General features: G+C 43.2%; 2 protein-coding genes and 1 long non-coding RNA gene across 4 annotated transcripts in view; 1 reads left to right on the top strand and 2 right to left on the bottom strand.

Annotated features, from left to right (window-relative positions):
* LOC115205379 (sterile alpha motif domain-containing protein 9-like) overlaps positions 1–13,040 on the top strand; it is a 41,902-nt gene extending 28,862 nt beyond the window's left edge. Inside the window, exon 4 of the mRNA XM_029771314.1 lies at positions 6,260–13,040. Within this exon, the coding sequence (XP_029627174.1) occupies positions 6,260–10,860 (4,601 nt within the window). The 3' untranslated portion in view covers positions 10,861–13,040. The remainder of the gene's footprint in view (positions 1–6,259) is intronic.
* Positions 13,041–18,859: 5,819 nt separating this feature from the next.
* LOC115205120 (lysosomal alpha-glucosidase-like) lies at positions 18,860–19,796 on the bottom strand. Of its 2 annotated transcripts, XR_003880557.1 has the most exons (3): positions 19,712–19,796; positions 19,501–19,597; positions 18,860–19,206 (listed from the first exon to the last, which is right to left on the bottom strand). XR_003880557.1 is itself a non-coding variant. In XM_029770831.1 (2 exons), exons 1-2 carry the CDS (start codon positions 19,601–19,603, stop codon positions 19,064–19,066), a joined length of 246 nt encoding a protein of 81 aa, XP_029626691.1. In that variant the 5' UTR covers positions 19,604–19,680; the 3' UTR covers positions 18,860–19,063. The 2 variants fall into 2 exon arrangements, 1 of the variants encoding a protein (XP_029626691.1); XM_029770831.1 differs by lacking the exon at positions 19,712–19,796 and having other exon boundaries at positions 19,501–19,680.
* Positions 19,793–20,801, bottom strand: LOC115205213 (uncharacterized). Its single transcript, XR_003880562.1, has 3 exons — positions 20,688–20,801; positions 20,290–20,441; positions 19,793–19,877 (listed from the first exon to the last, which is right to left on the bottom strand). It is a non-coding gene; the product is annotated as an uncharacterized LOC115205213 (long non-coding RNA).
* Positions 20,802–27,853: the final 7,052 nt, after the last annotated feature.

The following is a 27,853-nucleotide window of genomic DNA, read 5'->3' as shown; positions in this document are numbered from 1 at the left end:
TTCACCACCCTGTGAAGTTTATCATTTAATCTGTAGCCTAATACACTGCATGCTTTTCCATGATGTTGTGAAATGTTTTATCAGATATGTAGGCTACTTTACTAGCGTTAAAAGGATGGATGGAAACCTGGTTAATGCAAAGCCATTTCGAGAATGCTGGAATTATATTTTGGATGACGGTGCGCATGCCGACAGAAGACTTTTGAAGTAGCCTAATTAAATTAAAACACTGACTAGTTGTGTTTATGCCACATAAAAAGGTAATACATTAAAGTTAAATTACAAATATTTTGGTTATATTGAAGCGTTAGGTTCTAGGTGTGTAAGCAATACCCGCTTGGATTGGAGAGGAGGCAGAGCGCGTGTTAAGCTTTCTTGAATAACTGGGTCTGCCGGAAGCATATGTGGCCAAATTATTATTGGACGACTTCTTATACGACTTGTTATATTGTTTTTGTGCATCTCTGTGTGATGTTCTTTCGATTCCCTGGGTCATTTTCAGTGGCTACTCGTCATTCAGGGCTGCTTTGAGGGCCATAATTTTAGCCCCACCTGCCCTGAATGGCGGGTTGCCACTGTCATTTTATGTTTTCATGTGTATCTGAGTTCTTGGCGTCCAAGCAGGCAGATATCCGACCATATGATGTATCACTGTGATAAAGTTGCTCTCACTACACTGGAAATACGACTGTTAGATAGTAGTTTTCGCTATGATACAGATTTCAATACTGGCCGATGTCATTATTGCGATATTCCTACCTCAAGAAATGTGTAATTTAGCGGAGGGTCTAGCACATTTTCCTATTTGTCTGCCTCTTCAGTCCAGGGTGCATTGCATGATGCTGTTGCTAGAGATATTATAGAAAGGAGATAGGAATCCAATGAACGAAGTAACGTTTAACGCCCCACCCAGCAGACTGTCGACCAATCGCGTTCACGTTGTCATGCTGCGTCACGGGGTTGCTAAATTAATTGTCACGCAATCCCTTCTCAAAGTCAATGTATATGTCGAAAAAAGTGCATATTTTCCTCTAAAGTACGTAATGTCACGATTCCAAAGCTATACAATATTAGATATAGCAAGTTAATTATCCAGAGCGACTTACAGTAGTGAATGCATACTTTTCATTTCATGCATTTTTTGTACTGGCCTCCCGTGGGAATCGAACCCACAACCCTGGCGTTGCACACACCGTGCTGGCGTTGCAAACACCATGCTCTACCAACTGAGCCACAGGGAAGGCCGCATTACACATTCCTTGTCTTGGTAATGATGAAAGTGGTTTATGATCGCCCTAGGCTGCTCCCCTGAGTTGGGTTTCGGGGTGAGGGATCTATGTGCTCGGTCGAGCTCCGGCATCTTGTCAAAGACACCGTTGCCCATCACTTCCACCAACATGCCAGAGACAAATTTCACAGGGTTGACTCCAGTTTCAAGTCGCCAACGATACGGATATTCCCCTTCTGGTATAATTCTCCAACGAATCTACCTTGGAAAGTAAAGCTGTGTTGACCGTTTTCATATGAGAGACAGCTGCCTCTAGCTCGACAATCCACTCGGTGTTGTCAGTGGAGAAACCTTCTAGCATAGTGAGGCGTTGCCCAAAAGTATTAACTGTTTCTCGAAAGGCATCAATTAAAGTTTGGAGAGGTGCCAGCGAAGTGCTGATGAGAGAAGCCATATCCTCTTTTAGGCTACTTCATGGTTTTGCTAGCTCAGCTACAAGCGTAGTCATAGACAAAGCCTTCGACTCTGCAGCAGGGCTGGCCGCAGCAGGCATTTTCGGTGTTTGAGTAGTTGATTCGGCATTCGACGATGTGTTGGGTACCCCCCAGCAGCAGAGAAGGGCAGTCAACAGTTCACTCCTGTGTCCTCGAGTGGCTAACTAGCAAACGTAGCTACATACAATAATACCAAAGACAATATCAGCATATGAAGTAGTTAGTTAGCTGTAAAACTGCCTAAACAAACTGCACTATTAATTTAGGAGTCTACAATCTCCTCATGTTCAACCTGCAGATCGATGTGCCTCAGAGTGAAGTCTTCTTCTATGGTATATTGGCGATCGCACAATTTACCTTGCGGTAGCAGAGAGAACAGTCTATGACTTGGGTGACTGGAGTCTTTGGCAATTTTTTGGACCTTCCTCTGACACCGGATGGCAGGAAGCTGGATGGCAGGAAGCTTGACCCCAGGGATGTACTGGGCCGTACGCACCACCCTCTGTAGCGTCTTATGGTCAGATGCCGAGCGGGTCTAGGTGTGGGTCTAGGGTATCCGGGAAGATGCTGTTGATGATAGCCATGACCAGCCTTTCAAAGCACTTCATGGCTACAAACGTGAGTGCTACGGGCGGTAATCATTTAGGCAGGTTACCTTCGCTTTCTTGGGCACAGGGACTATGGTGGTCTGCTTGAAACGTGTAGGTATTACAGACTCGGTCAGGGAGAGGTTGAAAATGTCAGTGAAGACACTTGCCAGTTGATCCGCACATGCTTTGAGTACACGTCCTGGTAATCCATCTGGCCCCACGGCTTTGTGAATGTTGACCTGTTTAAAGGTCTTGCTCACATCGGCTACCGAGAGCGTTATCACACAGTCATCCAGGACAGCTGGTGCTCTCGTGCATGCTTCAGTGTTGCTTGCCTCGAAGGGAGCATAAAAGGCATTTACCTCATCTGGTAGGCTCGTGTCACTGGGCAGCTCGCATCTGGGTTTCCCTTTGCAGTCCGTAATAGTTTTCAAGCCCTGCCACATCCGACGATATGTAGCTAGATGTAGTATGTTAATGTTAACTAGCTGGCTCATTGTTGCCCATGAAAGGAAGTTAGGCTAGCGAGCAGGCATTTTAGCCAGGTAGCCTGGGACAACAAAAACTAAAAGCGTGTACTGTATGACAGAGTGATAGACCGTTTCGTCAACATGATAGAGAGGAGGATGGCATTGGCGTTTTTCTACAAGTAGAGTGAGTCAACATGTTTATGCTACTTGTACGAACGCGCACGCACACACAGACACATCAGAACCATGGACAGCCATATCCTTTAGCTTACGTTGATTGGACTAAATTGTTTTTGGTATCTTTTCGTTGTCAATGTATATGACTAAGCATAGGTGATTTGATGATGTTGAAGTTGAAATGGTGCTGGAAAAGTGGCGGCAGTTCCTTTTTTTCTTTGGGACTTAAGGTAACTCTCAATGGTTTGAACTCAATAGTAGTTTAGTGGTCGAAAACAATAACTTGCTTGACCACGCTGTAGGTCATGTTACTGTTTGTTACATGCAATATGCTTTGTGGACTTCACCGGACAGAGGTTGCTCTCCTGTTTTGTGATGAAACAAAGGTGGGGTTGAATTTATTCTGCCACTGTGTCTTCTTATTATCCACTGTGTCTCACAATTTCTGACATTTAATCCCAGTAAAAAAATCCCTGTTTTAGGTCAGTTAGCATCACCACTTTATTTTAAGAATGTGACATGTCAGAATAATAGTAGAGAGAATGATCTATTTCAGCTTTTATTTCTTTCATCACATTCCCAGTGGGTCAGAAGTGTACATACACTCAATTAGTATTTGGTAGCATTGCCTTTAAATTGTTTAACTTGGGTCAAACGTTTCAGGTAGCCTTCCACAAGCGTCCCACAATAAATTGGGTGAATTTGTAGGCCTTCTTGCTTGCACACACGCTTTTTCAGTTTTCTATGGGATTGAGGTCAGGGCTTTGTGATTGCCACTCCAATACCTTGACTTTGTTGTCCTTAAGCCATTTTGCCACAACTTTGGAAGTATGCTTGAGGTCAGTGCATTTGGAAGACCCATTTGTGACCTAGCTTTAACTTCCTGACTGATGTCTTTGAGATGTTGCTTCAATATATCCACATACTTCTCTTTCCTCATGATGCCATCTATTTTGTGAAGTACACCAGTCCCTCCTACAGCAAAGCACCCCCACAACATGATGCTGCCACCCCCGTGCTTCACGGTTGGGATGGTGTTCTTCAGCTTGCAAGCCTCCCCCTTTTTCCTCCAAACATAACTATGGTCATTATGGCCAAACAGTTCTATTTTTGATTCATCAGACCAGAGGACAATTCTCCAAAAAGTACGATCTTTGTCCCCATGTGCAGTTGCGAACCGTAGTCTGTCTTTTTTATGGCGGTTTTGGAGCAGTGGCTTCGTCCTTGCTGAGCGGTCTTTCAGCTTATGTCGATATAGGACTCGTTTTACAGTGGATATAGATAATTATGTACCCGTTTCCTCCAGCATCTTCACAAGGTCCTTTGCTGTTGTTATGGGATTGATTTGCACCTTTCGCACCAAAGTACCTTCATCTCTAGGAGAAAGAACGCGTCTCCTTCCTGAGCGGTATGACGGCTGCGTGGTCCCATGGTGTTTATACTTGCGTACTATTGTTTGTACAGATGAACGTGATACCTTCAGGCGTTTGGAAATTGCTCCCAAGGATGAACCAGACTTGTGGAGGTCTACAATTTTTTTCTGAGGTCTTGGCTGATTTCTTTTGATTTTCCCCATGATGTCAAGCAAAGAGGCACTGAGTTTGAAGGTAGGCCTTGAAATACATCCACAGGTACACCTCCAATTGACTCAAATGATGTCAGTTAGCCTATCAGAAGCTTCTAAAGCCATGACATAATTTTCTGGAATTTTCCAAGCTGTTTATTAAAGGCACAGTCAACTTAGTGTATATAAACTTCTGACCCACTGGAATTGTGATACAGTGAAATAATCTGTCTGTAAACAATTGTTGGAAAAATTACTTGTGTCATGCACAAAGTAGATGTCCTAACCGACTTGCCAAAACTATTGTTTGTTAACAAGAAATTTGTGGAGTGGTTGAAAAACGAGTTTTAATGACTCCAACCTAAGTGTATGTAAACTTCCGACTTCAACTGTAGATGTTAGTAGGTAGCTAGCTAGCTTTCGTCGTGATGGCTAGTGGCGTAGCTTACGCTAGCATGGGCTGGTACTTGGTTAAAACCTTACAAATCTTGCAGGACTCGTTAGAGAGCCGCCTGAGCATGTTTGATTCACATGGGGTACGGGGGCCCTTTTTAACTCTGGGAGAAAAGTATTGCTAACTGGGTTATGTGCGTGCTAGTTGACGCTTAACCGTGAGGCTTTCTGTGTTAGCTAGCTAGTATTCACCCAGTGGGCTAATATTCTAGCTATAGCTAGCACCTCGTTATCCGCATGAGTACTGTTGCTTCTTCGGTCTAGAGAATCTTTTTTGACCGTAGCACGGTGAGATGTAACCAGTCAGTTTAGCCAAAGAAACAAGTGAATATTTGATGTACTAAATGAAAGAGCAAGCTGGTGATACCGCCATAAGTGGAAGAGTGCCAGCAACCAGCATGTGGGCTACGGTTGTTATAGATAGCAGTGCTTGTGCTACCATATGTGCACATAGGAAACTCCTGGATAGCTTGCTTTCCAACGAGCAAGCCAAGTTAACTTGTGCCTTGCAGTGTGGGTTAACCAAGTCTCAGTAGCTAGCTGTGTGACACTAGCTACCACAGGAGATGAAGCATGTAGCAAGTTAGCACAGTGCTAGGCGGAGAAAGCTAATCCTTTAACAATGTGAACGTAGCTAGCTTTCACCTCATGGGCTAGTACCCTAGCTAGTTAGCACAATGTAAGCCAAACGAAGCTAGCGCTTTGTTAGTCTCGCAACAATCAAAAGTGTGGCTCTCGACCAATAAGCAGTGACGCTAGGATGAAGGGTCTAGTCAACGTGGCATGGTAGTGGATTGAGCTAAAAGAGAGAGCGAGCTAGCAATTCTACCCTCTAGTCGGTATGATAGCTAGCCTTGCGGTGAGCTAGCCAGGTTGTCTCATTAGCTAGTCATGTGATGCTAGCTATCACAGGAGACAAAGGGAAGAAAAAGCGGAAAAGCTAATTCTACATGAAGCGACTTTCCTTGCGGCACACTAGTGAACAGTTGAAAAGAAAAACAGATCAAGTCATGCTGAGGAGAGTTTAGAGTAGTACTATTCGTGTGGAAGAGAGGTGAGAATAACCAGAGGGGGAGTGAGTGGCCCCTTATAATGAGGGGTAGGGCTCACCTCATTCACTACCCAATCTGTCTGCCTCCTACAGACGTGTGTAATAGCTTCTGAGATTCTGGTGAATCCCACATGTGAGATATCAAAACGAATAATTGAAAGAACAGCTGTTTTTGTGACTTTGCTGTGTATGTTTGTTTAATAAATCGATGACTTTGTTTTTCACGACCCAGTGGAAGACTTTAGTGTGCTGCCAATTGAGAAATGGACAGAGTATGACGTCAGCTCTTGGATGAGATCTATAGGAGTGAAAGAGGAGTATATTCAGAGACTTGAAAAGGAGGAGGTCAATGGGCAAATTCTTTTACAACTTACAGAAGATGATCTGAAACAAGAGACCGGAATAACATCCTTAGTGGCTCGGCTGATCATCAGAAAAAGAAATGAGCTACAAATAAAGGGAAGTCCGCAAAGTGGTCATGGCAGACAAAAGGGAGGTAAAAAGGGAAAGAAAGATGTTGATCACAAGAAGGATGAAACAGACCAAATATGTCCAGAAGCAGAGCCACAAGCACACCAAGATCAGTTTGTCTGTGTGTTACCCACAAAGAGGGACTGCAAGCCACGGCCATTTGGCAAAGAAGGCATTGATTTCACATATGTCAAACATAGTGTTCTGCAACCTGAATCTGGTGTATTTGATCTGATATCTCCCTGTCATGAGTACAAGTCACTTGAAAAAGCTGCCAAATTGGACCGCACAAGACTACAGGCAAAACTTGCCAAAGAGGTTCTCAAATTCGGTAGTGGCTGCATGAATATCAGATCAAATGGCACAATCCACTTTGGTGTGATGGACAGTAGGGATGATACAGGCTATGTGCATGGTGAGATAATCGGTGTTCCGGTTTTTGAGAAAGATATATATGTTGATGCATTGGATCACATTGAGAGGAGTTTCTCTCGCTCTGACAGCGAGCATGTGCGACAGTGCATACGCCCACCTCAGTTTATAGAGGTCATGGACATAAATAGCACAGAAAAAAGATATGTGGTGGAGGTTGATATTGTTCCCTCCATAAGCATTGTTAAGAACCGAGTGTACTCTGTTCGCCTGCCGAACTTCAAAGAGTCCTCTAACAAGATTGAGCATGAAAAGGAAACAATCTATTACAGGGTAGGATCAAAAACCGAGCCAGTGAGTGATCAAAATGACTTCTACCAGCGAGTCCGAGACAGAGATGCCCAAAGAGAAGAGGCTGAGCATTGTCGATATGTTAACACCCCGGCCATCTGCCAAGACCTCGGAAGGAAACTCACCATGCTGGTAACCAGTGGCAAGAAATTCATTGAAAAGGAGAAATGGTACATTCTTGTCACTAACAAGTTCAAACCAGATGATTTGAGCAGCATTGACTTCTTGCTCAACATGAACATTTTCTGTGTGTTTGACTTTGACACAGATTCCAAGCTGTCAGGACTGTGCAGTAAATATATTCAGCACCATGCTGCAAATATGCATTTCATGCAGGACTACAAAATACCAAGTGGTATGAGCATTGGCGAATTTGTGAGCCAATTGCATTTGTTTGAGCAAACCAGCTGGATATTTTGCAATGGACGAAGCGATTACAAAGGGAATGAAAACCCCTGTGATGAGATGACATGGATCAAAACAAAAATTACACTCCTGAGGGAATCTGTTTCATTGATCTGCAAACAGATCTTGCCAAAAGGAGCATTCCTGGTGGTCTTCCTTCTCACATCCCCAGTTGAGAAACCACTTTTGCACACCTTCTATGAGTTCTTCACAGATATGGAAGGTCATGAAGACATCATTTGCATCTCAGAATCTGAGGATAACTATCAGAAATGGCAAAGTTTTGCAGAGGGTTCGTGTGATACAGAAACTGTGAACCGTTCCAGTGTTGTCGGGATGAAAATGAGCCATGTAGATGTGACACTGCAGCGAATCCAACCTGTAACATCTCGAGACACCAAACACTTGCCTATCTACCTGAAAGGACAGTGCCTTCTTGAAACTCGTGACGAGGAAAGGATGTATTCCTTAGAAATCCTGAGTGTCAATCATTGTGATGAAACTAGCGACGATTACATCAAAGCAGAAAAAGAAAACATTGAAAGCCAGTTTTACCACGGGGGAAGAGTGACCTGGTTGAATTTCTGGCTTGCAGAGAAGAAGTTTGTTGGTGAAGTGATTAAAAGGGATGCATACAGGGATGTCTCCAAACTTCTCACTGACACTATGAAATGGGGTGTAGACAGACCTGTGAACAGTATCAACATCTACCATCACCCAGGAAGCGGTGGAAGCACAGTGGGAAGGCAAGTGTTATGGAACAAGAGGACAGACCTAAGATGTGCTGTTGTGAAGCAGTCATACTCAGCAGCCACTGTATCTGAACATGCTGTTCAACTCCGAGAGTATGAGGAAAAAGATCCTGAGAAATGTCTCCCAGTGCTCCTGCTGATTGAGGACTGTGACAAAGAATACCTTGATGAGCTGAGAAATGAATTAGAGTTTGCCATCAACACTAAGAATATCAAACAAGGAACACCGTGCTTCATTCTGTTGAGCTGCAGACGATCACATAACCCAGAGAAGATGTGCAAGGACTCGCCACTGCAGAATGTAGCTGTCACTCACAAACTATCAAAAGAAGAGAAGAGACAGTTTGCTGGGAAACGACAGAAGCTTGAAGAACAGTACCCGCCAGAATTCATCTTGACATTCATCTTGATGAGTGAAGAATTTGAACACCAGAAGATTGTTGAGTATGTTGAGCAATTTGTGAAACATTTGCTACAAGGCATTGATCATAAAGCAGGTGTCACTCGGCTCATTCTGTATGTGGCATTGCTCAACACTTATGTTCAGAACTCATTCATTTCCCAGTCCCATTGCGAAGCTCTGCTATTATTCACCATTCATATGGATCGATTCCGCCAGCATGCTTTTGAGAGTTCACTGAGTGAGCAGGCCAAACTTGTCTTTATACATCTGAGAGATGACAAGACGCACATTGAATCAGTTCAAATCATTCATCCACTTGTTGCAAAGGAAATCCTTCAGCAGCTCCTTGGTGACCAAAAGCAGCAAAGTGGGTTGGCCATGGATCTTCTCCACGAGGATGTGCTTTTTGAGCACAGATTTGGAAAAGAAGATTATGCTAAGTTTTTGCGAGCCCTGTTCATGAGACGTTGCAGAGTAAGTAAAGGTGATAAATCAAACAGCTTTTTCTCTCCTCTCATTGAACATGTGAATGAAAAGGAAACCCCTGACAAGGCAATCGAGCTCCTCAAGGAGGCATACAAACGCTTCAACAAAGATGCTTTCTTTGCTCAGCAACTTGCTCGCCTGAACTACTTCTATGAGAAGTTTGAAGAGGCAAAAAATTGGGCTGAGATAGCAGCAAAACAAATGCCAAACAACTCTTACATTCTTGACACAAAAGGCCAGGTATACAGAAGATGGTTCAACATCAAGTGCAAAGCAATTGAGAATGTACCAAAAACGGCAGAAAATACAGCAGACGCTGTTGAAACTGCACTGAAAGCAATGGAGTGTTTCAGAGAATGTCAGACATCTGCCAAATTGGACCTCGAAAACATGAACAACAGTGGCTTTTTTGGTGAAGTTGAAGTTGGCCTCAGCCTGTTGAAGCTTTTTTTCTCATTGCCTGTTTTCTCAAGGAAAACGAATGGCCACTCAGAATGTATGAAGTACCTGCTCAACGATTACATTCCTGAGGAACTGAAGAAGCCTTGGGAGAATTTTCACATCAATTTCAAAGGCCTTCAAAGGACACTGCATGAAGCCCTGGAGTGGATCTCGGAAGACCTGAGTTACTTCCAGACAGACATCAGTGCAGATGAGGAGGAGACAATTGAAAGCTCTGAGATGAAAATAAACCATCCAATGACATGGTTGGTGAGAACATCCTCTGAGTATGGTAAATATTTCAGTGATGCCTCTCTCAGCATTGCCCCAAAGCTGTGCCAGTCGAACCCTGGCAGTTTAACTCCTTTCATGAAACGCATGGTCATTTACCGGCTTGGTGGGGGGAATATAACTTCGATCTTCTCCCTTCTGACTGACCAGAAAGAAAGCGACCAAGTCAAAGTCCTAGAGAATATCATATCTCTCTACCCCAGCAACCCTCTGATGGCCAGGCTGGATCAAATGGATCTCGTCAATTACATAGCAGCTCATATTGCTCTGAGTTGCCTTACAACCCAATCTCCAAAGTTGGCTGCTCTGAAAGACCTTCAGAAACTCAGTCAGCAGTTCCCAACAGAGAAACGGAAGTGCCTGTCCAGTGCTCTGTTCCTGCTCATCTTGCTCTTCTGGCCAGAAGATCATGACACCGACCCTGAAAAAGAGACCAAATACAACAGTGTTCTATCAGCTGTTGAGTACCTCAAAAGGAGCTACTGGACCAAAATGAAGGATATACCACAAAGAAAGAAAAGGATTTACACCCACTTTTTCCTAAGTAATGGAAGTGGGTGGGACAAGATTGTTCACAAAAGCAAGGTTGAAACGATTACAAAGGTCCTCTCCATCTCAGAAAAGAGAATGAAGTGGTTCAGTGGGGAGGTGTGGAAAATGCCAGAGATGGCAAAACTGCTCAGGACTGTGTCTGGGTGGACAGAAGATGGGAAAGTGTACCTTGAGGGCCCAAAAGAGAAGAAGTTCCCTATTCCTCATCTGAAAGCAGCCTCCGTGCCCTATGGCAATGAAAACATCACATTCTACTTGGGGTTCACATTTAGAGGACCTGTTGCGTACAACGTCACTGTGAAAAAGTAGGGTTGCAATAGAAGGCAGAGAGGCCAGTTAGACAGATGCTGCCAGAAAAGGAGTCTTATGGAATATCTCCTGAACATTTTGGACCAACATACCAACGAATGAGCATGTTTTAGAGCACATTGTCAGAGGAAGACTGTGTGTGTGTACAAAATTCAGTTTAGTGTCAAAAGACTGAATTAATTTCTGCCTGTAAAAAAAAATTTGCAAGGCAATTGTATGGATATTTTGCATACCATAAGTGTAAAGTTATTTCTGTTTGAATGCTTTGTTGCAAGTTTTCAACCATTATGTGGACTGAAAATATTAAGGAATGTGTTGTCAAGTTATGCAGTCATGAGATCTGTTGTTTTTGTTTCCTTCTTGAAGAATATTGTATATTTTTTAAATACTATATTTTGTCTTATGCAGCAAGCCTGGGTAATATCATATATGTATTGTGCACAAAATGTAGTATTTGATGACCAAACAACTTTGTACTTCTCTCATTAATGTATTGATAGTTTTCCCAATGTAATGTCCCCCTCTATAGGATTCTCATTTTTAATTTTACGTATTTTTTTCTAACCAGTTTTAATAGTCTTTTTGAATGAAGAATGACTAGTGCAAAGTTATAGTTTATCATGTAATAACTCATGTCTAATAAAGTAGCCATAACTTTTTGTTTTGAATGGTTATTGTGTGACTGTTTAGCAAATGTGTGAACAATACTAAAATAGTCACATGAAATTCACGCATAAAAAAAACAAAAAAAAACATTTTAATGGTAGACCCATGAATCCATAGGACCACATAATAAAAATAGTTGAGTTCAAACTACCCACAAGCAGGTATGTAGGCAATGCTTCTAACATACTTAGAACTGTGATGGACAGTGTACATTGTGTAAAGTCTACTGAAATTAACTTGGGTTGTCAACGTAACTTCAGTGGTCAACGTCAACTAGATGTCCCATCCTTCTCTGAAGAACAAAACGGCATGAAGCCAAGGTATATCCACGACATCAACAACACATAAGTGAGCATCTCGATATTTTACCCTGTTGTTGCAAACTCAAGTATATTCAACAGTAGTCAAATATTTCTCAATATGAGGCATGCAGATCAAATATAGTAGATGTATGAACAATCAGATCAAATATAGTTGATGTATGACCAATCGTGGTGCATTATTAACATTACAACTTTGTTAATTTCATCACTCAGCACACTTCGGATAAGATGCACACTGCTCAAAAGTGTGACAGTGTTCTTTTCCTACATTAATTTACTGTAATTGCGCATGATAACGGTATGCAGTTGAAAACAATAAAAATGTTGTCAGGAGTCACCTGTATTTCACAATTGACATGACCAATGCTAACAATCGCAATCCATCCATTGTTGTCAGGATTTGCAGTAACACAGTCATAGATCACTACATAGTGAAGCGCAGTGTTCACCTTTGACCTTCAGTATTTTGGGGACCTTTGTTATGAGAAAGACTAACTGCTGCTTCCAACCCTTATAAGTCTATGATTCCACTAGGAAGTGGAAGGCCTTCCTCATACTGGAAAGAGAGGTCTCATCACAGGGGTCAGTAAGGTTTATGGATAAAATGTGTTTTTATTATGCCAACAACCTGCTATAATAAAGGGATGATTGATTATGACTATCTGTTGTGGTAAGGTTTAATGAATGTCTAACATGTATGTTCAGAATACAAACTAATTACATAGATGATTAATGTGTGCACTGTCCCATCATGGAATCCATCTGGGTCGAGTTCGACTTTACAGAATGTTCAGATGGAAATACTGTGCAGAAATATTGTGTAGAAAAGACATGGTTCTCTGTTATTGCCTAAGATTGTTTTTTGGTGTTCTCTAGTTTTGCTTAGCCCTGTTGTTTATTTTTCAATACCCAAAATATATAGTAATGGTTGTATATCAATTACACCTACTGTAGTTGAAAAAAGCTTGTCCAGTTGTTGTTTGCTGGTTTTACTTGTTTTTCATCACTAGGTGGAGACATTGACCACAGCACACCACACCCTGAGTAACAACCTGTATGGTCTACCACACTGTCTCTCATTAGCACCAATGCCCTATATGAACTTGTCCATTCCTGTTGTGATTATTCTGAAGAAGGCCGAAATGTCAATCTTTAAACTTGTCTAATAAAACTATACATTTTTAATAGTGAGCGCGCTTTACGAATTTCTGTCCAACGATGTATACCGAAAAAAATATATATAAACGCAAAAGTGTTGGTCCCATGTTTCGTGACCTGAAATAAAAGATCTAAGAAATTTTCCATACACAGAAAAAGCTTATTCCTCTCAAATTGTGTGCACAAATTTGTTTTACATCCCTGTTAGTCAGCATTTCTCCTTTGCAAATATAATCCATCCATCTGACTGGTGTGGCATATCAAGAAGCTGATTAAACAGCATGATTATTATACAGGTGCAACTTGTGCTGGGGGCAATAAAAGGCCACTCTAAAATGTGCAGTTTTGTCACACAACACCACAGATGTCTCAAGTTTTGAGGGAGCATGCTGACTGCAGGAATATCCACCAGAGTTGTTGCCAGAGAATTGAATGTAACGTTTTCTATCATAAGCCGCTTTCAACATTGTTTGAGAGAATTTGGCAGTACTGTATGTCCAACTGGCTTCACAACTGCAGACCGTGTGTAACCACGCCAGCCCAGGACCTCCACATCCGGCTTCATCACCTGCGGGATCGTCTGAGACCAGCCACCCAGAAAGCCGATGAAACGGAGGAGTATTTATGTCTGTAATAAAGCCCTTTAGTGGGGAAAAACTCATTCTGACTGTGCCTGGCTCCCAAGTGGGTGGGCCTATCCCAGGCTCATCCATGGCTGCGCCCCTGCCCAGGCATGTGACATCCATAGATTAGGGCCTAATTCATTTCGTTCCTTATATGAACTGTAACTCAGTAAAATCTTTGAAATTGTTGCATGTTCCATTTACAGTTGAAGTCGGAAGTTTACATACAGTCGTGGCCAAACATTTTGAGAATTACACAAATATTAATTTTCACAAAGTCTGCTGCCTCAGTTTGTATGATGGCAATTTGTATATACTCCAGAATGTTATGAAGAGTGATCAGATGAATTGCAATTAATTGCAAAGTCCCTTTGTGCCATGCAAATTAACTGAATCCCAAAAAAAACATTTCCACTGCATTTCAGCCCTGCCACAAAAGGACCAGCTGACATCATGTCAGTGATTCTCTCGTTAACACAGGTGTGAGTGTTGACGAGGACAAGGCTGGAGATCACTCCGTCATGCTGATTGAGTTCGAATAACAGACTGGAAACTTCAAAAGGAGGGTGGTGCTTGGAATCATTGTTCTTCCTCTGTCAACCATGGTTACCTGCAAGGAAACACGTGCCGTCATCATTGCTTTGCACAAAAAGGGCTTCACTGGCAATGATATTGCTGTCAGTAAGATTGCACCTAAATCAACCATTTATCGGATCATCAAGAACTTCAAGGAGAGCGGTTCAATTGTTGTGAAGATGGCTTCAGGGCGCCCAAGAAAGTCCAGCAAGCGCCAGGACCGTCTCCTAAAGTTGATTCAGCTGCGGGATCGGGGCATCACCAGTACAGAACTTGCTCAGGAATGGCAGCAGGCAGGTGTGAGTGCATCTGCAAGCACAGTGAGGCGAAGACTTTTGGAGGATGGCCTGGTGTCAAGAAGGGCAGCAAAGAAGCCACTTCTCTCCAGGAAAAACATCAGGGACAGACTGATATTCTGCAAAAGGTACAAGGATTGGACTGCTGAGGACTGTGGTAAAGTCATTCTCTCTGATGAATCCCCTTTCTGATTGTTTGGGGCATCCGGAAAAAAAAGCTTGTCCGGAGAAGACAAGGTGAGCGCTACCATCAGTCCTGTGTCATGCCAACAGTAAAGCATCCTGAGACCATTCATGTGTGGGGTTGCTTCTCAGCCAAGGGCGTGGGCTCACTCACAATTTTGCCTAAGAACACAGCCATGAATAAAGAATGGTACAAACACATCCCAAGAGAGCAACTTCTCCCAACCATCCAGGAACAGTTTGGTGACGAACAATGCCTTTCCCAGCATGATGGAGCACCTTGCCATAAGGCAAAAGTGATAACTAAGTGGCTCGGGAACAAAACAAATCGATATTTTGGGTCCATGGCCAGGAAACTCCCCAGACCTTAATCCCATTGAGAACTTGTGGTCAATCCTCAAGAGGCCGGTGGACAAACATTTTTATTCTCGAGACATAAAGCAACAAAAATAAATGTAATAAAATGTAAATATCAACACTTTATGATAGTGTCACAGGCCGGCTCATAGCCTGTGGCAAAAATGAGGGGACATGAACAACAGGTATAGGCCAATCAAAAGGTTCTTTATGGTAAACCAAAAAACTATTAACTTTAAACAAAGAAAAAGGAATGCGGTATGGAAATGTCATAATGTAGGGTGTATGTAAGGTGCATGGATGCATGAATCTGTGTGTGTGAACATGACTGAATGGAAACTAAGTAAACCTACAAAGGAACAAACAAAACAGGATCATACCTGGAGGAGCAGGGAGAGAGAGAGAGAGAGAGAGAGGTTAGTGAAGCAGTTTTAAATACCCTGAGCCCAGGTGGCTCCAATCACACCAGCTCCAATCACTAACGACCCTCCTCTGCCTGTAGGAGGAACCGCCCCTGCACTGCAGAGGAGGGGCCGTGACAATAGTGGGCCAAATCCTATCATCCCTGTCACATAGGTTTATTTATTAGTTTCAAGCACATCACTAATGTCAATGCCACATAAGAAGATATTTACGAAGTTTTGACTCATCAGTAGGAAAGATTCGTTTCTCTTTTGGTCCATTCAACAACAGAGCGATACGAACCTTGTTTCAGCAGGATGTTGTATCTATACCTTATGTCATGCCTTATTAGAATGGATTTATTGATAATATCTGTTGGAAAAAAGTTTGGATGTTGCCACACACATACCTACTTGCTAACAAAATTAAGGAAGTTTCCTTTAAAATGTTTCATAAATATTATCCTGCCAACCACTATATGAAGAAAAAACGAACTCAAATTGTACGTTTTGTAATGACCACCCAGAAACAGTGTTGCATCTTTTTTTGGCATTGTATTCATGTAAGGAAACTGTGGCAATTGAACACATTGATGAAGATTTTACACTTTTGTGGAGAGATGTACTGCTTGGATTCTTTACCTATGATAGAAATAAGATGAAACAATTTTAAGTAATTAATTTCATTATTCTTTTGGTCACATTTCATATTCACAAATGTAAATTTACAAACAAAATACCCCATTTTCTTATCTTACAAAAATAAATTGAACTGTATTTTAAGACAATTAAATACTCTACTAACAAAAAAGCTGTTAGAATTATAAGTGTATGTACAGTTGAAGTTGTAAGTTTACATACACTTAGGTTGGAGTCATTAAAACTCGTTTTTCAACCACTCCACAAATTTCTTGTTAACAAACTATAGTTTTGGAAAGTCAGTTAGGACATCTACTTTGTGCATGACACAAGTAATTTTTCCAACAATTGTTTACAGACAGATTATTTCACTTATAATTCACTGTATCACAATTCCAGTGGGTCAGAAGTTTACATACACTAAGTTGACTGTGCCTTTAAACAGCTTGGCTTCAGAAGCTTCTGATAGGCTAATTGACAACATTTGAGTCAATTGAGGTGTACCTGTGGATGTATTTCAAGGCCTACCTTCAAACTCAGTGACTCTTTGCTTGACATCATGGGAAAATCTAAAGAAATCAGCCAAGATCTCAGAAAAAAATCAATCCCAGAACAACAGCAAAGGACCTTGTGAAGATGCTGGAGGAAACAGGTACAAAAGTATCTATATCCACAGTAAAACGAGTCCTATATCGACATAACCTGAAAGGCCACTCAGCAAGGAAGAAGGCACTGCTCCAAAACCGCCATAAAAAAAGACAGACTACGGTTTGCAACTGCACATGGGGACAAAGATTGTACTTTTCTGAGAAATGTCCTCTGGTCTGATGAAACAAAAATAGAACTGTTTGGCCATAATGACCATTGTTATGTTTGGAGGAAAAAGGGGGATGCTTGCAAGCTGAAGAACACCATCCTAACCGTGAAGCACGGAGGTGGCAGCATCATGTTGTGGGGGTGCTTTGCTGCAGGAGGGACTGGTGCACTTCACAAAATAGATGTGATCATGAGAAATAAAAATTATGTAGATATATTGAAGCAACATCTCAAGACATCAATCAGGAAGTTAAAGCTTGGTCGCAAATGGGTCTTCCAAATGGACAATGACCCCAAGCATACTTCCAAAGTTGTGGCAAAATGGCTTAAGGACAACAAAGTCAAGGTATTGGAGTGGCCATCACAAAGCCCTGACCTTAATCGTATACAAAATTTGTGGGCAGAACTGAAAAAGCGTGTGCAAGAAAGAAGGCCTACAAACCTGACTCAGTTACACCAGCTCTGTCAGGAGGAATGGGCCAAAATTCACCCAACTTATTGTGGGAAGCTTGTGTAAGGCTACCTGAATTGTTTGACCCAAGTTAATTAAACAATTTAAAGGCAGTGCTACCAAATACTAATTGAGTGTATGTAAAATTCTGATCCACTGGGAATGTGATGAAAGAAATAAAAGCTGAAATAAATCATTCTCTCTACTATTATTCTGACATTTCACATTCTTAAAATAAAGTGGTGATCCTAACTGACCTAAGACAGGGAATGTTTACTAGGATTAAATGTCAGGAATTGTGAAAAACTGAGTTTAAATGTATTTGGCTAAGGTGTATGTAAACTTTCGACTTCAACTGTGTACGCATACATTCAGGGGTAAAATGGCTGAGCAGCAGGATAAATAATAGTAGCAGAAAAGTATGGCGTGTGTGTTAAGAGAGAGTAATTTGAATAGAGGCACTACAGATAGTGCTGATGACTGATCCGTCTGAACAAGGGAATCTATATTTGTAGAGCCTGTTTCTGTCCTGCCTTGCCTTTGGTGCAGGGAATGTGATGTCCATAGCCTCTTCATCGCAAAACTCCCTGATCTTCTCAAAAACATACGTTTGTCTAGCTGTGTCCAGTTCAGGTGGTGCTTGTACAGGCAGACCATCCATGGGAGGAAGGATGTCAGCATTGCACAGCAGCAGAAACCTGGTCCCGACTGTGTCCGAACGCTCCTTGGCGACAACAACACCAGGCTCCAGAGCATTGAAGCTGTAAAACAGGAAATAACCAAAAAAATGTAGAAGACATTACAACCTTGCACAACATCAATTCACCTCGCAAGTTTAGATAAGAAGAATAACCTCATACAATGCAATGAAAATGATATTCACCTGAAGTGCTGGTACTGCTTGAATTGTGGCAGCGGCCTGAAGTACAGAGTCAGGTGTTGTTGCCAGCCATAGCTTTCCACCAGCACCGTACCATCCTCCAGTCCAACCAGCTGTGGGATGTTGACCCCTGTCACAGTGCTGTCCTTCACAACACCAGCAATCTCAGACAAAGTGTTCACTCTGGTCTTTCTGAAGCGCTGCTTGATGAGGCCGAAGCACCAGTCACGGGAAAACTTGTGTGGCATGTGATCAGGAAGTGAAGGTCCAGACTGTGGTGGAGCTTGTGTATGGTCCACCAGGCACAATACCAGAGCACAAACGTGTTCTTCTTTTGGCCACTGCAGTTATCACAATTCAGGTTCACACGTGTTTCCCCAACTCCGTAGTTGGTGAAGAAATGGTGCATGTAGTTGATGACTGCGCTGCTGTCTTTGCTGGATGACATGCTTTCATCAATCAAGTAGTTAACTTGTTGTGGTATTACTTCACAGCAGACACCAAACAAACCACACCATATTATGGTGGATAATGCCTATATGGTGGATGGTGCCTAATGGTGGAAAATGTATTTGCTTTCACCAGTCTAGTTCTTTCACATAAGTGAAAGGAGATGAAGGAAAGGAGATGTTTTTTTTATTATTCAACCTTTATTTAACTAGGCAAGACAGGGAGCAAGTTCAGACTACTAGGACAATGGGACACAGACAGCCACTATCTTTTCCTTAGCTATTACCCAAAAGTAATTTGTTGTGACCCACCAGTGGCCTGACCCACCATAGCAACACTGGGATAGGAGACAAGAAAAGGTTATTCAGTAACAGGAAGTTACAGCTAAAGGTCATATATAGCCAGACCTATAACCTGGAGGTACTGTCTGACAACACTCTGAGGGTCAGTGCCCAAGAAGATGTACAGGTCCAGGATTCCTCCAACAGCCACCCAGGTCAGAGCAGGGCTAGGCTGCAGCACCACCTCTACAGAGAGAAGTAGAGGTCAAACTCAGCTCAATCATGTAAACCTGTATCCTGATACAGTTGAAGTACTGTGCCATGTGAACACAAAAAAAGAATGACTGGCAACATTCTGGGCAGAGCTGCTAAGTAGCATGGCCAACAGTCTTGGTGGTCTGTTCGAGGCGTAATGCCCATGATATTGTCAGATCGTCAAAAGAGGGATTCGATACTCTACTAGCTCAAACCAAAGCTTTCCTGTTAGAACAAAACATTTCTGCTTAAGGATATGATACATGGAGCAACATGCTTTCTTACCCATGGCATTACTGTTGAGCAGGAAGACCCCGTGAGCCTGTCCACCCCCCTCCTGCACCATGTAGAATGGATGGGAGCCATGAAGGTTGGCATCGCCCTGCATGGTGGACAAAGAAGACACATCTCACTTACTTACCACTCCTGACCATGATTTAAAAAGGAAACAAATGAATGATAATGATGACGATAATGATGGTGATGTTAGACTCACGTGGGGCACAATGTCCCTGTTCCAAAGGGTGAGGGAGGTCCAATTGAGGTCCAGGCTGAGGGGGGTGTAGTGTTCCCCCAGCCCAGACACCAGTGAGGAGGCCAGGGAGGTAAACAGCTGCAGGTACTGGTCAGCATACAGCAGCGGGGCCACCGTGGTGTTCACACTGACAGACAGAGGACAGAGGTGGCATGCTTATAACAGTTGTAAGTCAGGACAGAGAGCATCTTATGTCATGCTTATGACAACTATAAGTAGGGACAGGGGCACCTTATGTCATGCTTATGACTGCTATAAGTAGAAACACAGCGATATAAATCAAATGAAATTGTATTGGTCACATACACATATTTAGCAGAAGTTATTGCTGGTGTAGCGAAATGCTTGTGTTTCTAGCTCCAACAGTGCAGTAGTATCTGCAAGCCAAGTTACCCTTTGGGATCTATAAATCCTAACTGATCTTATGTGTTAGGCCTATGACATGGTTACAACAGTTTTATGTCAGGTTTATGAGATCTGATCAATTAACCAGTGCCAGACATATTAGACGTAAAGAACAACAGACAATGAATACTCACAGGATGCGGCCGTTGGATTTTCAGCGCACTATGAACCCAAAAGGGTCGGGTTGAAACTCAGTGACATATTGGTGGTCCTGGATGTTAGTGTTACCCCTGGACTGGGCAGTGGATACAGGAACTTCATATCGCCGGGACAACGGATCCTTCAACTGTCAGGAGAAGAAACGTGTTATGACTCTTACACAATGTGGTCTGAGGAGAATGATTCCCGGTGATGAGCGATTGGTGATAATAAAAGTGATGAAAAAGTAATGAGATAAAACATTTTGCAAATACTGTACGCCCTTTTCAGAGGCAACACTTTTAAAAGCAATGTTATAGACAAAGACAATGCCAACCAAACCCTGTATCTCGGTAGTAAATATACCGGTGGTTATACAGCCACAGAGACTCACCGTGAGGTGCAGTCGGCCTTCTGTCTCATCCAGGATCTCCAACCGGAGCGTAGAGATATCCTGTTCATCTTTCCCTCGATCCTGACTAGTCTCCCAGTCCCTGCCACTGAAAAGCATCCGCACATCAGGATGCTGCCACCACCATGCTTTACCTGTAACGCCCTGGCCATAGAGAGGGGTTTTTTGTTCTTTATTTCGGTTAGGCCAGGGTGTTACATTGGGTGGGCGTTCTATGTTCTTTTTCTATGTTTTGTATTTCTTTGTTTTGGGCCGTGTGTGGCTCCCAATCAGGCACAGCTGAAGTTCGTTGTGGTTGATTTGGAGTCACACATAAGTGCATGTTTTTCCGTTGGGGTTTTGTGGGTAATTGTTTCTGTCATTGTGTTTCACCTGACAGGACTGTTTGGCTGTCGGTTTTTTCTTGTTTTGTTTGTAGAGTGTTCTTCCTTAATTAAATATGATGAACACTAACTCTGCTGCGTTTTGGTCCACTCTCTCTTCAGACAGCCCTTACATTACCGCACGGATGAAGCCAGGTTTCCTCCAGACGTGACGCTTGGCATTCAGGCCAAAGAGTTCAATCTTGGTTTCATCAGACCAGATAATCTTGTTTCTCATGGTCTGAGTCCTTTAGGTGCTTCAGGGGTAGCCAGGTGGAAAGCATGGCCAGCCGTAGAAAAATACTTATGGAAATGATCGATTATCGTAGATTTATCGGTGGTGACAGTGTTTCCTAGCCTCAGTGCCGTGGGCAGCTGGGAGGAGGTGCTCTTATTCTCCATGGACTTTACAGTGTCCCAAAACATTTTGGAATTAGTGCTATAGGATGCAAATTTCTGTTTTGAAAAAGCTAGCCTTAGCTTTCCTGACTGTGTATATTGGTTCCTGACTTCCCTGAAAAGTTGCATATCGATGCTAATGCAGAACGCCACAGGATGTTTTTGTGCTGGTCAAGGGCAGTCAAGTCTGGGGTGAACCAAGGGCTATATCTGTTCTTAGTTCTACTTTTTTTGAATGGGGCATGCTTATTTAAGATGGTGAGGAAAGCGCTTTTAAAGAACCACCAGTCATCCTCTACTGACAGAATGAGGTCAATATCCTTCCAGGATACCCGGGTCAGGTCGATTGGAAAGGCCTGCTCGCTGAAGTGATTTAGGGAGCGTTTGACAGTTATGAGGGGTGGTCGTTTGACCGCAGACCCATTACGGACGCAAGCAATGAGGCAGTGATCGCTGAGATCCTGGTTGAAGACAGCAGAGGTGTATTTAGAGGGCAAGTTGGTCAGGATGATATCTATGAGGGTGCCCATGGTTATGGATTTAGGGTTGTACCTGGTAGGTTCCTTGATAATTTGTGTGAGATTGAGGGCATCAAGCTTAGATTGTAGGACTGCCGGGGTGTTAAGCATATCCCAGGTTAGGTTACCTAACAGTATGAACTTTGAAGATAGATAGGGGGCAGTCAATTCACATATGGTGTCCAGGGCACAGCTGGGGGTGGTCTACAACAAGCGGCAATGGTGAGAGACTTATTTCTGGAAAGGTGGATTTTTAAAAGTAGAAGCTCGAATTGTTTGGGCACAGACCTGGATAGTATGACAGAACTCTGCAGGCTATCTCTGCAGTAGATTGCAACTCCGCCCCCTTTGGCAGTTCTATCTTGTCGGAAAATGTTGTAGTTGGGGATGGAAATTTCAGAATTTTTGGTGGCCTTCCTAAGCCAGGACTCAGACACGGCTAGGACATCAGGGTTGGTGGAGTGTGCTAATGCAGTGAATAAAACAAACTTAGGGAGGAGGCTTCTGATGTTAACATGCATGAAACCAAGGCTTTTACGATTACAGAAAATACACGAGCTCTGAAGCAAGCTTCCAGAAAATTGGAACGGAAATGGCGCCACACCAAACTGGAAGTCTTCCGACTAGCTTGGAAAGACAGTACCGTGCAGTATCGAAGAGCCCTCTCTGCTGCTCGATCATCCTATTTTTCCAACTTAATTGAGGAAAATAAGAACAATCCAAAATTTATTTTTGATACTGTCGCAAAGCTAACTAAAAAGCAGCATTCCCCAAGAGATGATGGCTTTCACTTCAGCAGTAATAAATTCATGAACTTCTTTGAGGAAAAGATCATTAGAAAGCAAATTATGGACTCCTCTTTAAATCTGCGTATTCCTTCAAAGCTCCGTTGTCCTGAGTCTGCACAACTCTGCCAGGACCTAGGATGAAGGGAGACACTAAAGTGTTTTAGTACTATATCTCTTGACACGATGATTAAAATAATCATGGCCTCTAAACCTTCAAGCTGCATACTGGACCCTATTCCAACTAAACTACTGAAAGAGCTGCTTCCTGTGCTTGGCCCTCCTATGTTGAACATAATAAACGGCTCTCTATCCACCAGATGTGTACCAAACTCACTAAAAGTGGCAGTAATAAAGCCTCTCTTGAAAAAGCCAAACCTTGACCCAGAAAATATAAAAAACTATCGGCCTATATCGAATCTTCCATTCCTCTCAAAAAAAATTGAAAAAGCTGTTGCGCAGCAACTCACTGCCTTCCTGAAGACAAACAATGTATACGAAACGCTTCAGTCTGGTTTTAGACCCCATCATAGCACTGAGACTGCACTTGTGAAGGTGGTAAATTACCTTTTAATGATGTCAGACTAAGGCTCTGCATCTGTCCTCGTGCTCCTTGATCTTAGTGCTGCTTTTGATACCATCGATCACCACATTCTTTTGGAGAGATTGGAAACCCAAATTGGTCTACACGGACAAGTTCTGGCCTGGTTTAGATCTTATCTGTCGGAAAGATATCAGTTTGTCTCAGTGAATGGTTTGTCCTCTGACAAATCAACTGTAAATTTCAGTGTTCCTCAAGGTTCCGTTTTAGGACCACTATTGTTTTCACTATATATTTTACCTCTTGGGGATGTCATTCGAAAACATAATGTTAAATTTCACTGCTATGCGGATGACACACAGCTGTACATTTCAATGAAACATGGTGAAGCCCCAAAATTGCCCTCGCTAGAAGCCTGTGTTTCAGACATAAGGAAGTGGGTGGCTGCAAACGTTCTACTTTTAAACTCGGACAAAACAGAGATGCTTGTTCTAGGTCCCAAGAAACAAAGAGATCTTCTGTTAAATCTGACAATTAATCTTGATGGTTGTACAGTCGTCTCAAATAAAACTGTGAAGGACCTCGGCGTTACTCTGGACCCTGATCTCTCTTTTGAAGAACATATCAAGACTGTTTCAAGGGAAGCTTTTCTCCATCTACGTAACATTGCAAAATCAGAAACTTTCTTTCCACAAATGATGCAGAAAAATGTATCCATGCTTTTGTTACTTCTAGGTTGGACTACTGCAATGCTCTACTTTCCGGCTACCCAGATAAAGCACTAAATAAACTTCAGTTAGTGCTAAATACGGCTGCTAGAATCCTGACTAGAACCAAAAGATTTGATCATATTACTCCAGTGCTAGCCTCCTTACACTGGCTTCCTGTTAAGGCAAGGGCTGATTTCAAGGTTTTACTGCTAACCTACAAAGCATTACCTGGGTTTGCTTCTACCTATCATTCTGATTTGGTCCTGCCGTACATACCTACACATACGCTACAGTCACAAGACGCAGGCCTCCTAATTGTCCCTAGAATTTCTAAGCAAACACAGCTGGAGGCAGGGCTTTCTCCTATAGAGCTCCATTTTTATGGAATGGTCTGCCTACCCATGTGAGAGATGCAGACTCGGTCTCAACCTTTAAGTCTTTACTGAAGACTCATCTCTTCAGTGGGTCCTATGATTGAGTGTAGTCTGGCCCAGGAGTGTGAAGGTGAACGGAAAGGCTCTGGAGCAACGAACCGCCCTTGCTGTCTCTGCCTGGCCTGTTCCCCTCTCTCCACTGTGATTCTCTGCCTCTAACCCTATTACAGGGGCTGAGTCACTGGCTTATTGGTGTTCTTCCATGCCGTCCCTAGGAGGGGTGCGTCACTTGAGTGGGTTGAGTCACTGACGTGGTCTTCCTGTCTGGGTTGGCGCCCCCCCTTGGGTTGTGCCGTGGAGGAGATCTTTGTGGGCTATACTCGGCCTTGTCTCAGGATGGTAAGTTGGTGGTTGAAGTGATCCCTCTAGTGGTGTGGGGGCTGTGCTTTGGCAAAATGGGTGTGGTTATATCCTTCCTGTTTGGCCCTGTGTGGGGGTATCGTCGGATGGGGCCACAGTGTCTCCTGACCCCTCCTGTCTCAGCCTCCAGTATTTATGCTGCAGTAGTTTATGTGTCGGGGGGCTAGGGTCAGTCTGTTATATCTGGAGTATTTCTCCTGTCTTATCCGGTGTCCTGTGTGAATTTAAGTATGCTCTCTCTAATTTTCTCTTTCTCTCTTTCTTTCTCTCTCTCGGAGGACCTGAGCCCTAGGACCATGCCTCAGGACTACCTGACGTGATGACTCCTTGCTGTCCCCCAGTCCACCTGGCCGTGCTGCTGTTCCAGTTTCAACTGTTCTGCCTGCGGCTATGGAACCCTGACCTGTTCACCGGACGTGCTACCTGTCCCAGACCTGCTGTTTTCAACTCTCTAGAGACAGCAGGAGCGGTAGAGATACTCTCAATGATCGGCTATGAAAAGCCAACTGACATTTACTCTTGAGGTGCTGACTTGTTGCACCCTCGACAACTGTGATTATTATTATTTGACCATGCTGGTCATTTATGAACATTTGAACATCTTGGCCATGTTCTGTTATAATCTCCACCCGGCACAGCCAGAAGTGGACTGGCCACCCCTCATAGCCTGGTTCCTCTCTAGTTTCTTCCTAGGTTTTGGCCTTTCTAGGGAGTTTTTCCTAGGGAGTTTTTCCTAGCCACCGTGCTTCTACACCTGCATTGCTTGCTGTTTGGGGTTTTAGGCTGGGTTTCTGTACAGCACTTTGAGATATCAGCTGATGTAAGAAGGGCTATATAAATAAATTTGATTTGATTTGATACAGAAGTCAACAAATGAGAGCACCTGGGGCCTTGGAATAGGTGTGGTGCTGGGGGCTACAGGGCCTGGGTTAACCTCTGCATCACCAGAGGAACAGAGGAGGAGTAGGATAATGGTATGGCTAAAGGCTATAAGAACTGGTCGTCTAGAGCATTGCGAACAGAGAATAAAAGGAGCAGATTTCTGGGCGTGGTGGAATAGATTCAGGGCATAATGTACGAACAAGGGTATGTTAGGATATGAGTACAGTGGAGGTAAACCTAGGCATTGAGTGACGATGAGAGTGATAGTGTCTCTGAGGGCACCAGTTAAGCCAGATGAGTTCTCCGCATGTGTGGGGGGTGGGACAAAAGATCTATCTAAGACATGTAGTGTGGGGCTGGAGGCTCTACAGTGAAATAAAACAATAACTAACCTAAACAGCAGTAGACAAGGCATATTGACATTAGGGAGAGGCATGTGTAGCCGAGTGATCATAGGGTCTAATGAGCAGCAATAGGTGGGTCAGGGAGCCATTCGGTAGTCGCTACTACGCTAGTCGAGCTGGAGACACGGCGATTCAGAAAGCTAGCGGACCGGGGCTAGCAGATGGGTCTACGGCGACATCGCAACGGAAGAGCCTGTTGAAACCACCTCGGACGATTACGTCGGCAGACCTGTCGTGATGGATCGGCGGGGCACCATGTCGGCAAAAAGGGTCCAGGCCAATTGACAAAAGAGGTATTGTAGCCCAAGAATTAGCTGGTAGGCCTCTTCGCTTAGCCGGGAGATGGGCCTAGCTCGAGGCTAGCTCAAGGCTAACTGGTGCTTGCTTCGTGACAGAGGCGTTAGCCAGCAGTAGCCACTCAGGTTGCAGCTAGCTAGCAGCGATGATCCAGTGTACTGGTCCAGAGCTTGCAGTAGGAATCCGGTGATGTGATAGAGAAAAAGCAGTCCAATATGCTCTGGGTTGATATCGTGCTGTGCAGACTGGCAGGTATTGACCGAGCTGAAGCTGGCTGGTGTCCGTGTTAACGGTGAAGACCGCTAGCAGTGGCTAACTGCCTACTAGCTAGTAGCTAGTTAGCTGGCTAGCTTCTGAAAAATAGCAGATCCGTACCACATTGGGCGAGGCGGGTTGCAGGAAAGTATATTCCGTCCGCAGATGGAAAGAGTGATTAAAATATATACGAAATATATATAAGGAAAAAGCGAGGAAAACGACTATTTACACGGGACAAGACAAAACACACGTCCGACTGCTACGCCATCTTGGATTGCAGTAATCAGAAGGACCATGGTAGAATAATGGACTAGCAGTGATCAGAAGGACCAGGGTCGACTCTAATAGACTAGCAGTGATCAGAAGGACCAGGCTGGGTAGCCTAGTTAGAAAAATGTATATACGTGTCACTCCACAATGATACCTAATACCTATTGTAGGTTAGTCGAACAAGAAGCCATGTCTGTATATACGAGAAAAACAAACCACATTCAGAAGAACCTCACCAGGACAGAAGAACAGGCATTTAATTAACTAATGAAAGATTCATCTTTGGTTATCAAACCTGCAGACAAGGGGGGTGCTGTGGTCGTTTTAGACTATGAAAAATACAAAGAGATTCAGAGAGAAGTCAGTAATGAACGTTTCTATAGATAACTGAGTGTTGATCCCACACATGTGGTGGTGGTGGGGGGGGGGGGGTGGGGGGGGGGGGGTGGACTGCCAGCTCTTGCTCACTAGTTGAGAGACCGAGATACTAATAAATACCCACCAACAAATTTTATTCTAGAGCTGGCTGAATGTGTTTTGACGTATAAATATTTCAGGTTTGGTGATGAATACTACCTCCAAACTAATGGAACATCGATGGGCTCCACATTCGCTCCGAGCTATGCTAACCTTTATGTGGGTCATTTTGAATAAAGTTTTGTTTACAATGAAATTTTGTTTACAATGAAAATGAAAATAATTTTTTGAATAAAATCCTGAAGTGTATCGATATATTGACAACATTTTTTGCATATGGGGAGGAACGAGAGAAGAGCTGAAAGACTTTATGGCATTACTCAATGACATTGACCCCAATCTCAAATTCACTATTGAATGTGACATTAAACGTGTTTATTACCTCGATATGTGGATTGAGAAATCAAATGGAACCCTGTTTACAACTCTGTACAGAAAAGAAACTGACAGA

This window comes from Salmo trutta, chromosome 1, assembly GCF_901001165.1.
Source record: "Salmo trutta chromosome 1, fSalTru1.1, whole genome shotgun sequence".
Lineage (NCBI taxonomy): Eukaryota > Metazoa > Chordata > Actinopteri > Salmoniformes > Salmonidae > Salmo > Salmo trutta.
This window is presented reverse-complemented; position numbering and strand designations above follow the sequence as displayed.